Source organism: Pelophylax lessonae (genome assembly GCF_965119305.1).
Source record: "Pelophylax lessonae genome assembly, chromosome: 2".
Lineage (NCBI taxonomy): Eukaryota > Metazoa > Chordata > Amphibia > Anura > Ranidae > Pelophylax > Pelophylax lessonae.
In genome coordinates this window covers 565,096,592-565,109,256 of record NC_138769.1, presented here as the reverse complement: position 1 = coordinate 565,109,256, position 12,665 = coordinate 565,096,592, and the positions used below count along the sequence as shown (strand labels likewise).

Below are 12,665 nucleotides of genomic sequence, written 5' to 3'. Positions count from 1 at the left end.
TATGAGGGATCTACTGTTAAGGGAGGGGGGTCTATTGTTGCTATCTGCTGGAGGGTCAATTGATGCTGGTTGCTGGGGTGCATCTATTGTTGCTGGAGGGGGGGTCTATTTTTTGGGGGGTTTCTACTGTTGCTGTTTGCAGGGGATCTATTTTACTGCTTTTCTTGTTATCATTAACACATTCCATACACATTACTTAGCACCACAAAATGATACTTTGTTCTGTATTCTCTAAAAGAGGTGGCACTGGGAGGTGGGTAGGGGGTGGAACCAAAAGACAGTGTTTGGAGGTGGGTACGGGCAGAGGCAAGGGGTGACTCAAAAGGTGGGGAGTTCCTGCATCTATTCTCTGAGAAAAAAAGCCCTGTATATATATATATATATATATATATATATATATATATATATATACCTCTTGGCGGATGGGCTTTAATGCTGGGAGGCCGCATATATGCGGCCCTATGTAAACACAAAGCTGTGCTGAGAGCGCATATATGCAGCCCGATGCATATATATGTAATGATGCATACTTGCGATCATGCGACTGCTCGACTGCAGGACAACGGTCACGCGACCTGAATGCCCACCCCTGCCTCCTGGCATCTAGAATTTCTTAAAGGGGTTAATGATGGATCTGAATACAGCTGCATTGTTTTCAGTGGAGCCATTCACACAGGTGCGTAAACATGTACTGCATTCAGATCCCTAACACAGAATCCAAAGATCTGCATCTAAGAACATGCGCTTTACACATATAAACGCATAAAAAAGAAAAAAGCAGCGCTGTATGGTTCTGGTGAGTGTGCACTTCTTGGAGGCAACACACAGACAGTGATTCACTGAAATTGTGGAGTAATAACACTGGAACTATTTTATTTACACCTATGGACGTTTTTTCACTTTATTGTGATCTATTTTATTTGATTTAAAACTCAGTTTTGTTTATGCACATTTTTTATACTTATTGAAGAGTATCACTATTATTCATACAGCGCTGCTTTTTTCTTTTTTATGTAATTTTGTGTTTGTATATTTACACATATTGCAAGCTGCTTTTTCCAGACCACTTAAGCGCTGACAGCTGACTTTTTAGATTACATATTAACACATGCATACACGTTTGCAAGCATGTACAATAAAGTGATTGCAAAGTCTAGTTTTTAAAAAATAACAAACATGTTATACTTACAGTACCTCCTCTATGCAGTTGGATCCTCCTCTTCTGGGGGTCCCTCGTTGCTGCTCCTGGCCCCTCCCTCCTGTCAAGTGCCCCCACAGCACGCAGCTTGCCATGGGGGCACTCAAACCGAGCTGCAGCTCTGTGTGTCCATTCAGACACGGAGCTGACATTTGGGCCTGCCCCCTCTTTCTCCTGACTGGCTAACTGACTTTGATTGAGCCGGGGGAGCCAACGGTGTTGCGGCTGTGTTTCAGCTATTCAGGAGAGAGAGTTCTGGATGGTTGAGGGTTATGTGGACATCCCTGGATAGAGAGGGGGCTCAGGTAAGTATTAGAGGGTGTTGGGGAGGCTGCTACAACCAGAAGGTTTTTTATCTTAACCACTTGCTTACCAGCCGCCACCTATATACGGCGGAAGGTTGACAGGTTCCCGCGAATTGCCGTACCTGTACGGGGGTTCGCAGAAGTGATCCTGGGGGTACACACACTCGCACCCACTCGCCAGCGGGGAAGCTGATCCACGGGGCCAGCGGCTGCAATTGCCGCCGGGCACCAGCAATCGCTCCCCGTGAAGAGAGAACGGCTGTTCTCTCAGCTATCAACACATTCCCCTGTATTTCTCCTATTTAGGAACAAAAGTCTCTGTGTTGATTTCACAAGCCCATCCCCCCAACAATTAGAAAACACTCCCTAGGCTCACATTTAGCCCTTTGATCGCCCCTGGGTTAACCCCCTTCCCTGCCATTGTCATCATTACAGTAACAGTGCATATTTTTAGCACTGATTACTGTAGTAATGTCACTGGTCCCCCCGAAAGTGTCAAAAATGTCAGTTAGAGGTTTGATCTGTCTGCCGCAATGTCGCAGTCCCGCAAAAAATCGCTGATCGCCGCCATTACTAGTAAAAATAAAAATGACATAAATATTTCCCCTAAATTGTAGAGGTGATAACTTTTGCGCAAACTAATCAAAATACGCTCACGTGGGAGTGACATCACGTGGCTCCGGCCAGTAATACAACCGGAGTCCGAAGACCCGGAAAGGAGACGGGTGAAGGTGGATGTGCCCGGCAGCAGGGACAACGCGGGCTTCGTTGCAGGTAAGTGTCACATAATGTGCTAGTATGCGATGCATTTACTTTGCAGGGAAAAGAAAAAAAAAGTTAAGAGTTTACTTTACTTACCTCTTTAACCACTTGCCGACCGCCGCACGACTATATACGGCGGCAGTTTGCCCCGTACAGGCAAAACGACGTAGGGCTACGTCACTCGCCCACGAGCCTCTAGGGGGCAAGCGTGTGCCGCTAGAGGCGCTCTCCCGCCCCTGCTTGTTCCCTGCCTTCTCCGCGCAAGTGACTGGCGGCTCCAATGTCTGCCGGTCACTCGCGATCTCCCGCTGCAGAGGGAGAAAGGCAGGCGGCTGATGTAAACAAAGCCGCCTGTCATTCTCCCTGGTGTAACTGCAGAGATCATACGATCCTGCTATGTAGGATTGTATGTCTCTGTGGTTACATAAAAAGCCATGCCCCTTTACAGTTAGAAGCACGCCCCTAGGGACACACTTAACCCCTTGATCTCTAATAAAGTTAACCCCTTCCCTGCCAGTGTCATTTTTTACAGTAACAGTGCATATTTATAGCACTAATTACTGTAGTAATGTCACTGGTACCCCCAAAAGTGTCAAAAATGTCAGCCAAGGGTCCGATCTGTCCGCCGCAATGTCGCAGTCCCGCAAAAAAAATCGCAGATCGCCGCCATTACTAGTAAAAAAAAAAAAAACATAAAAATGACATAAATCTTTCCCGTAGTTAGTAAACGCAATAACTTTTGCGCAAACTAATCGAAATACACTTAATGCGATTTATTTTACCAAACATATGTAGCAGAAAACAAATTGGCCTAAAAGGTTATAAAATTTTGATTTTTACATTTTTTTGGGGGAATTTCATATAAAAAAATGTGAAAAATATTGTTATTTTTTCAAAATTGTCGCATTTTTTGTTTATAGCGTAAAAAGTAAAAATCGCACAGGTGATCAAATACCACCAAAAGAAAGCTCTATTTGTGGGGAAAAAAGGACTTACATTTAATTTGGGTACAGCATTGTACGACCGCGCAATTGTCCGTTAAAGTAACGCAGTGCCGAATCGCAAAATATGGCCTGGTCAGGAATGGGGTGAAATCTTCTGGTCTTAAAGCGGTTAAAAATACGCTCATTGAGAATTTTTTTGTCAAAGACATGTAGCTAAATACATTTTGGCCTAAATATATGACAAAAATTTTATATATTGGATATTTTTTAACTGTCAAATTAGAAAAATATTGTTATTTTTTCAAAATGTTTGCATTTTATTATTAATATCGCAAAAAATAAAAAGCGCAGAGGTGATCAAATACCACCAAAAGAAAGCTCTGTTTGTGGGAAAAAAAGGACGTAAATTTCGTTTGGGCACGGCGTTGCATGACCGCGCAATTGTCAGTTAAAGTCGCACAGTGCCGAATCGCAAAAAGTGGCCTGGACGTAGGACAGCAAAATCCTCCGGTGGTAAAGTGGTTAAAAGTTTTTTCTTCCATTTGATTTTCAGTTGTACTATTTTACCGTTACATGTTTTGTGGCTTAGTCACACACTTCTCCCCCCGACCTGCCTTGATATGTAATTCTCACCTACTTTTAAATAAAATATATTGAAATTTGACATTTAATGGAGAAACCCAAATCCTGAAATGATTTGAGATCCCAATGTTATGACTGTAGAGATGTCCGTTTATCAGACTGCTCTCCGGATGTGTGTCTTGTACAGTGACTCATTCCAGCTTAGTCTTCTCTTATACTCATATACAAGCTGTCAACAATTAGTAACTAGAAAATAGATGAACATCTTCAATGAATGCAAGCTGAATTTTTTATTTAAAAAAAAACAAAAAAAAAAACCCTGCTGAGTCTGCAGGCATGGGTTAACAGCATTCCATGGTCATTTCTCAAGAGGGAGGAGGAGGGAGAAGGGAGAGTTTGAGTCATACTGGCAGTCTTCTTAAAGTCTTACAAGGGGAACCCACAACACAGAGCCAAGAAACAACGCCAGTGACACATCTGACAAGAGCTGAACTTTAGGATGCTGCTTTTTCCTCTCCTGGGGGCTCTGGCCCTCTCTGTTTATGCAAAAACCCTAATGGACCCCGGCACTGAAGAGGAGGCCATGGTGAGTATCGCTGCTTCTTACCAAATGATCTTATATGATGGAAAGCAGAAACTGTAGAAAAGGACAGGAATGTGAGCAGAACATCTGTACATATGATTAATATTTAATAGTGAACAGTCTCATTAAAGGTAGCCCAGATTGAAGAAAATCACGCATAAATTGCTGGTGGGTTTGCTCTCTTTTAGCACATTTCCTGTTTATATATTTTTATTTCTGCAGATGTATCTGCTGGATCTCATTTGCTGTGATGTAATGGAGAAAATATTTATAACATGACCTTTAGACCAACAAATTACATTGAATAATATTGAGAAGACTAAAGTGTATGTCAACTCAAAATCTAATTTTTATATATGCTCACTGTATAAATTTACTTGAAGCATTTTTTTTATGTGTTGCAAAGTTTCTGACCAGGAGACCCGGCTTGCACATGCATTTCATGCTGACAGCACTAATGGCCCGTACACACAATCCCAAAATCAGACGACAGATCGTTCGTTGTTTTTTGCATGCTAGACGCATATTGAAAATGGAGAGGTTACTAAAGTTAGGAAAATTCGACAGAATAAAAAACCGGAAGTGATGTAATGTGTTGTAGTGTATTTGTAGTGTAATTTTGGACGACAACTGTACTGATTAAAGGAAAATCGTACGATCTGGTATCGTATAAGAACATTTTTTATACTTGTCCGATCAGATAATATCAGATGAACTGTCGTAATCGGCTCTTGAATGCTCTGTACTAACAATCCAATTATCGTACGATTGCTTCGAAAGCAGTATTTTTCGTCCAATTTTCGGAACATGTGTACGGGCCATTAGCTACTGTCTTGCAATTAGTAGCAGTGTTGTCAGTCTGCTGTGTATGCTCTTTCAGTTGGCTGTTGGGCTGCCATATTCAGTCTTTTTTATAGGTAGGTGGCCCAACGGCCAACTAACAGCACTACTGCTAACTGCAAGGCAATTGCTTAGTCTTACACAGAAATGGTATAGTGTATAGGTAGTGTAATTTCGGAACGACAACTGTACTGATTAAAGGAAAATCGTACGATCTGGTATCGTATAAGAAATGTTTTTATACTTGTCCGATCAGATAATATCAGATGGACTGTCGTAATCGGCTCTTGAATGCTCTGTACTAACAATCCAATTATCGTACGATTGCTTCAAAAGCAGTATTTTTCATCCAATTTTCGGAACATGTGTACGGGCCATTAGCTACTGTCTTGCAATTAGTAACAGTGTTGTCAGTCTGTTGTGTATGCTCTTTCAGTTGGCCGTTGGGCTGCCATATTCAGTCTTTTTTATAGGTAAGTAGCCCAATGGCCAACTAACAGCACTACTGCTAACTGCAAGGCAATTGCTTAGTCTTACACAAAATGGTAATGACCGCACTCTGATGCAAAATCAAAGCACATGGAGTAGTTTACTCTTCATCACAGACATCAAAGCAAGACTATTAAGACACAGGACAGGTAAAAGGTTGACGCGTTTCACAACAATTCCAGGCGCTTACTCATAACCTTCTAGATTGTAAGCTCTAACGAGCAGGGCCCTCTAGTTCCTCCTGTTTTGAATTGTATTGTAACTATATTGTCTTCCCTCACATTGTAAAGCGCTGCACAAACTGTTGGCGCTATATAAATTCTGTATAATAATAATAATAAATAACCATGGTTATGAGTAAGCGACTGGAATTGTCGTGAAACGCGTCAACCTTTTACCTGTCCTGTGTCCTAATGGTCTGGCTTTGATGTCTGTGATGAAGAATAAACTACTCCATTTGCTTTGATTTTGCATCAGAGTGCGGTCATTACCATTTCTATGTTTGGCTCAACATCTGGACAGCGGATCCGACCTGCACCTGAGCCATATCTCGCCTGAGCGGTTTGCCTGCATTGAATCATTGCAATTGCTTAGTCTTGTCAGCTTGAAGCGGTAAGTGTATTTACTGGCAAGGATCTTCAGGTAAGACACTTTGCAACAGATCCAGAAAAAATATTTGCTTATGAAAATGTATATGGTGAGATGCCAAACATACTGAAAACTGATTTAGAGTTTCCATACACTTTGATGCTTTCAGGCTGAAATACATGACTTGAATTTTACCTGATTCATGATGAAATACAAGCCGTGGGCGTCACTGTCGGCATGACACAGCTCAACAAAAGCCAATTGAACAATTGACTTTTGTTGAATGAGTCAGGTGGAAAATTGTCAGCTGAACGGTGCCTGCATCAAATCAGATGAAAGCACTGTTCAGGTATTCTGACAACCGCTGGAGCTGGCTGTCAGAATACATAAGGCGGCAGAAGAGATTCATCCATTAGCATGGGTGGAGGAATCTATTAGATTCAGCCTGAAGGCTGAAAAAAAAAGTATAGCCCACTTTGGTAAGTCCACGCTCAGTGTTTAGCAGGGTAAAGCAATCAGAAGTGGCTGATTTCTAAACACTGTTGCTATTTGTACCACCAAGTGAGTGATTTTATAACCCTTCTGTGTAAATAGAAGTGTTTTCCCTGATTTTAATGGCATTGCAGATGGAAAAATAGGAAGAGCAGATCTGTTCAATGAAAGCTCACTTGTATTTGTATCTCACCTTTCTATAGATATCTTTTTGAAGAGTTGTACCTGGGAATGTTTATTTTTTAAGGCATTCTTATAACCACTTAGGCATGTAACTATTTTGAATCAATCCCTAGTTTTGTGGGGTCTACAGTCTAAGTACCTACCACTGATACACTCATTTGCAAAGGGTTAAGTAAAGCAGAACTCTAGCCAAGTACGAATACAATTCTGCAGTACTTGTAATTCAACCAGGTATGTGAATTATACAGTCCTGCCACACCACACAGCCTTGTAGGGGATTATATATATATATATATATATATATATATATATACTGTATATAGTTTTTGTGTCACTGCATTATGGTTCTTTACTGGTTATACACTAAAGAGTCCCTTATGATGATACAAAAAAAAAAAAGGGCCAACTATGAAATCCCCCACATTTAATAAATCTCTCACTCGGGGTTGGTAATGACATGCTTTTCAAAGTATTGTCAAATCGGTTAGTTCTACTCTTTGGCAGTGTGTGGTTCTACAATTTTAGGCACCACATGAACACATGGCTTGCTACCTGTGAGGGTATATTTCATTGTTCTCCATTGTATTGTAAAGGTATTTGTAAGCTGAAGCAGTAAATACATATTTCGGTTAATATAAGTCCAAAGGAAAATAATCCTCCATTGAAAAACAAAACACAACTTTTCTTCATTCCATTTCACTTTTTTTCAATTTTTATAAAACAATGTTTCAATGAATAGGAAAAACAAATAACATGTTGAAATGTTACCATACAGATCAAGGTTTCTCAACCAGGGTTCCGTGGAATCTTATGCCTCGTACACACGCAACGATTATCGGCCGACCGATCGGCCGTCTTTTGTCCAGTGTTGTTGTGTTGGTTGAAATGTGCTCTAGACTGCACACAAATTTTTACGGCCAACAAAAACCAACTTCAGAAGTGATGTCATGTGCTGGTTTACTTTCCGTGTGTTTTTTCTTCTCTGAGCATGCCCAGTCTTGCTCATCAGATTTTTGTCTGCCAAAATCTGTACTGACTGACGGAAAATCGGCCGTTGTGTTGACGGCCAACAAAAATTTTATAGCATGCACACCAGATTTTATTCGGCCGAAAAGTCGGAGTCGGTTGTTGAAAGCATCATACTAACAAGCCAAAAATCGTCCAATCGGACGTTGGCCAAAAATTCACGGCCAACTATCGATGCATGTGTACGAGGCATTAGGGTTCCTCCTGAGGTTGTTAGGGGTTACTTGAGCAATGGGCAATTTCTGCCTCTCAGATAAGTTCCCAATGACACCTTTGTTGCTTTTAGCTATCTGTAAGGGGGTAATTCTTCCCAATGATGACAAGAGTAAGGAGAATTCTTCCCACTGACTGTCACACTAATGTATCATGAGTTGTATTGACTCCCAGACACTTATTGACCCTCTTTTGATGTTTTTTTTTTACACCTTGTATAGTTCCATCCACTTCTAGGAGTCAGTATTGACCATTTTGGGGAATACTAATATAGATAAACAGAATAGACTGATACAGTACATCCAGTATTCAAAGAATGAGAAGAAAGCAGATCTTTCATCAATGGACAGGGTATATACTGGACACAATAAGGACCTGTGTTGGGTTTTAGGGTTTCAATATATATTACTTTCAGATGAGATCAGTTTGAGATGCTTCTGAGATCCTGCAGACTTCATTGACAGGTGACCTGCAGCTGACTTTCCTACTAACACGCATCAACCTGCTTCAAACTGCTCTTGCAATCCAATTGCCTTGCATGGGGAGAGAAGCTGTTCTGACATAAACAAAATCCTCAGTACAAACAAATGGCAATCACCCCAACCTATAACTGACCTTTGCAGCAAGAAGCACGCTTGTCAAAAAACAAAAAATCCCAGCTCAATTACCAGCCAGCCTGCCACAAATTGAATTGTCCTGTCTAAAAGTTCACATTAAAACCAAGGGGTTTACTTTGCACTCATTTTGCAAATACATGCGTAAGCTTCAGAGGCCAAGTTACAGCACCGCAGTGTACTGCAGTCCTAAATTTTAATTTAATTTGAACTTTTTCCAAATTTGGAGCACTTATATAATAATGGATAGATTAAGGACAAGTATGCCCGGAGGGCGCCTACCTTTCCTTAAAGGTATAGGAAAGCACTGGATTCCCAGGAATAACACAATGGCAGTGAAGGTAGCCAGTGCGTCCCCTCATCGCTTACCACCAGTACAAACAAATGGCAACCACCTTAACCTAAACAAAATCCTGTCCACACTGACCCTAAAACAAACCTTACCGTAAGGACCTTACTAAAACAACATACCAAAAGGCCTTGATGCAAATATGTATCAAATTGTGCTATACTCATTCTCAGCTTCTAACTTTTGATGGGTTCCTCTCTTCTTTTTTTTTTAAGCAAAGGAGCCCTTTTGAAATACATGGGGTTATAGAAGAATTATTCTATGAATCTGATTGATTCATAGAATTAAAGTTGGTACTTGTCCTCGCTTTGGCAGAACATATACTAAAATTGGAATGATACAGAGAACATTAGCATGACCCATGCGCAAGGATGACATGCAAATTAGTGAGGCGTTCCATATTTTTAGCTCTTTAGGCAGTACCCCAATGCGCCCTTAATGTGATACAAAGGCTCTGATACAAAGGCTCATGATACAAAGGCTCATGATACAAAGGCTCATGATACAAAGGCTCATGCAATGAGTACTTTGTATCACAAAGTACTTTGTACTCCTGAGGGCAAATCTTACTCCGGTCAGGTTGTAAAAAATGGGGATCTTGGATACCCCCACTTGCAGTAAATGATCCAGGGACAATAGGGACTTGATTAATTTAATTTGGCAGTGCCCCAAACTGCACATTTATTGGGTGGGAGTTCTGAGTACGATAAATGCTGTATTTCAGATTTCCATTCCACTTGCCCCCAAACCTTGTTTACTGGGCATCCTAGATGATTTCATAACTATCTGTTCCCATTAGAGAAGCTGTGGCTAGAGCAGAGTGTTGTGCTTTGATACTGGAAGTCTATTAATTTCCCAGCTCATAAGGAAAGGGTACAATGTATGGGTGAAACTCTTAGACTGGAGAAATACATCTACCAGCAAAGAGGATTACCCCGCAAATTTGAAAATCTTTGGGGCTCTTGGCTAGATTTCCCAGGTCTGAGTCCTTTAGAATTGGTTATAGACAGGCTACCTATTGGTTGAGATCACTATACACTTGTTAGTTGGTGGTGTGAACTACGAATGCGAATACTGCTGTATGCCTAAGACAAAGCAGTAGTGTCTTTGTGCGATAGAGACAAGCCCAGGTTTATACCTTTGTGTTCCTTATACATTATACAGTATGAGCTGTTTCCTCATCATGTTCATGGCACTTATAAAGACTGTCTTAAAATTGTTGTGAACTATTGTTTATATGCTTTTAGTTTTCAATAAAACTTTATTTGTTAAAAAAAAAAAAAAGTTGGTATTTGCATAAAATAATATTTTTTTTTTTTTTTTGAGGCTACGTTCACATCTTGACGTTTCTATTTACGGGCGTTTTTTAGCCGTTTTTTTCAGGCATTTTTGTGCAGGCGTTTTTACGTTGACAAGTGACTAATGGAAAAAAATAAAAACGCCCTTAATCTGCCCAAAAAGAAACTCATGTACTTTTTTGAGCATTGCTTAAAATGTCAAAGCGCTCAGATGTGAACATCTGAATGGCCTATCCATTGAATGAATAGGATGTCTTGTTGGGTGTTTTTTGAGCTGATCCTAGAGCAGAAAAATGCCCCAAAAACGCTCCAAAACGCCTACATGTGAACTTAGCCTTACAGTTGCTGTAATTTGCACTATTCTTGAGATGAAAGCTTTGCTGTAAAATACAATCAGGCATTTCCTTGATTTTTTTTTTCTTTCCAAAAAAATGCACATAATCTGATGTATGTGTATGTGTATAATCACTTTTTCCATTGCAAAAGTTGTTGTTTACCAGTAAATTTTATTTATAGAACAGCATATGTGACCGAAAAATGATAGCAGTCATTACTTAATTGAGTCATGTGACTGATAATTGAGGGTCATTAGATTATCTCATCCCCCTAGCTACTATTTGTGGTTACTATTAAAGCTGACATATTTTGGAATGTTTGTAGGAATATGACCTTTGTAGAACACCACTGCAGACAGTCCCGGTACAAACCAACAAACTTCCCATGGATGCTGGTAAAGCAGCAATAAACGTCTCAGTGCCTAATCTGGGGAAGAAATGTTGTGCCTCAGGGTGTAATAAAATAAATCTGCCATGACTGATCATTTCCTCCTACGAACCAGTAATTAAAATTGCCTAGGAATTTTCCTTGTTAATCACACGTTTCCGTATTTCCTTTGAAGACAGAAAAGTAAAAAAATGTATGATTTTTAAAGGGTTAGTTCACCTTTACCAAAAAACTGCAGATGCAGGTAAGGGTGTATAAAAAATAAAATGTGCAGCTTTGAACAAGGTTGGATAATGCTCTTACTATAGATGTAGGCCATTTACAGACCTCCTGAGATATGGCTGAAAATCTCAGTGAGGTGGCATCATCCTGCCCTGACTTGTTGCTAGGACGTTGCTAAGACACTCACAGCCATTACTGTTCACCCCCACCATCACAGGAGTACCCCCATACATTTGTGGTTCACTATCTCCTCTGTTGCAGCATTGTTTAGCTCAGAGCTACTGGGAAAGACTAAGCAATGCCCTAGAGACAAGGTGGAATGGGATGATGCTATCTCTGGAAGTTTCTCACCAGACATTGGGAGGTACATAAATGGCCTACACCTATAGGCAGGGTCATAATTCAACTTTGTTCAAAGCTGCACGGTTTGTTTTATTCTACAGGCACCCCTTACCTGCATAGGCAGTCTTTTGGTAAAAGTAAACTAAACCTTTAAAATCAGTATACAATCAGAGGCAGCTATGGCCATATCTAATTGAATTTTTGGTATTTGTATTCCACATAAAAATGTCTACCTCTAATTTCAGTATATTTTTTTTTTTTCATTAATAGGCTTATCTCAAGCAGTTTGGATATTTGCAAAAACCACTTGAAAGTGATAGTGAAGACTTCAGCTCAGAAGAGGTGCAAAAAGCTATACAGTAAGTTGTTGTTCAGATGACATGTAGTGTTGCCGCTCCAGAGTAATGATCCGGTGTGGTGTGAAGGGTCTATGGCAGTGATCCTCAACTCCGGTCCTCAGGGCCCACTAACAGGCAAGATTTTAAGTATTACCTTGGGGAGATGCAGACTAGAGTACTAGAAATACTAGATGCAGAGGTGTATTTTGGTTTTGTGCTGCCCTAGGCAAGACTAAAATTGGGTGCCCTGCCCCCCCCCCTCCTATGTAAATTTTCCCCACTCCTTTTTTAACGGATGTGACTCCCTCCAAAATTGAAGGACTACAAGTCCCAGCATGAACCTCTGAGATCTCACGAGAGGGGTGGGTGGGAGGGGGTGGGAGACAGAGAAGGGTGAGGGAGAGAGAGCAGGGGCTGGGTGAGGGAGGGAGAGAGAGAGGGGGGGATGAGAGAGAGAGAGAGGGGGAGAGAGAGGAGGGGATGAAAGAGAGGGGGTGAGTGAGAGGGGGGAATCAAAGAGTGAGAGAGAGAGAGGGGGGATGATAGAGAGAGGGGGGATGATAGAGAGAGGGGG

At 40.9% G+C, this 12,665-nt stretch overlaps 1 protein-coding gene across 1 annotated transcript in view; it reads left to right on the top strand.

Moving 5' to 3' along the window:
- The first annotated feature begins 4,219 nt into the window (after positions 1–4,219).
- The window catches only part of MMP19 (matrix metallopeptidase 19), a 39,046-nt gene continuing 30,600 nt past the window's right edge, over positions 4,220–12,665 (top strand). The window contains exons 1-2 of the mRNA XM_082246285.1: positions 4,220–4,377; positions 12,024–12,112. Of these exons, the coding sequence (XP_082102411.1) occupies positions 4,291–4,377; positions 12,024–12,112 (176 nt within the window). The 5' untranslated portion in view covers positions 4,220–4,290. The remainder of the gene's footprint in view (positions 4,378–12,023; positions 12,113–12,665) is intronic.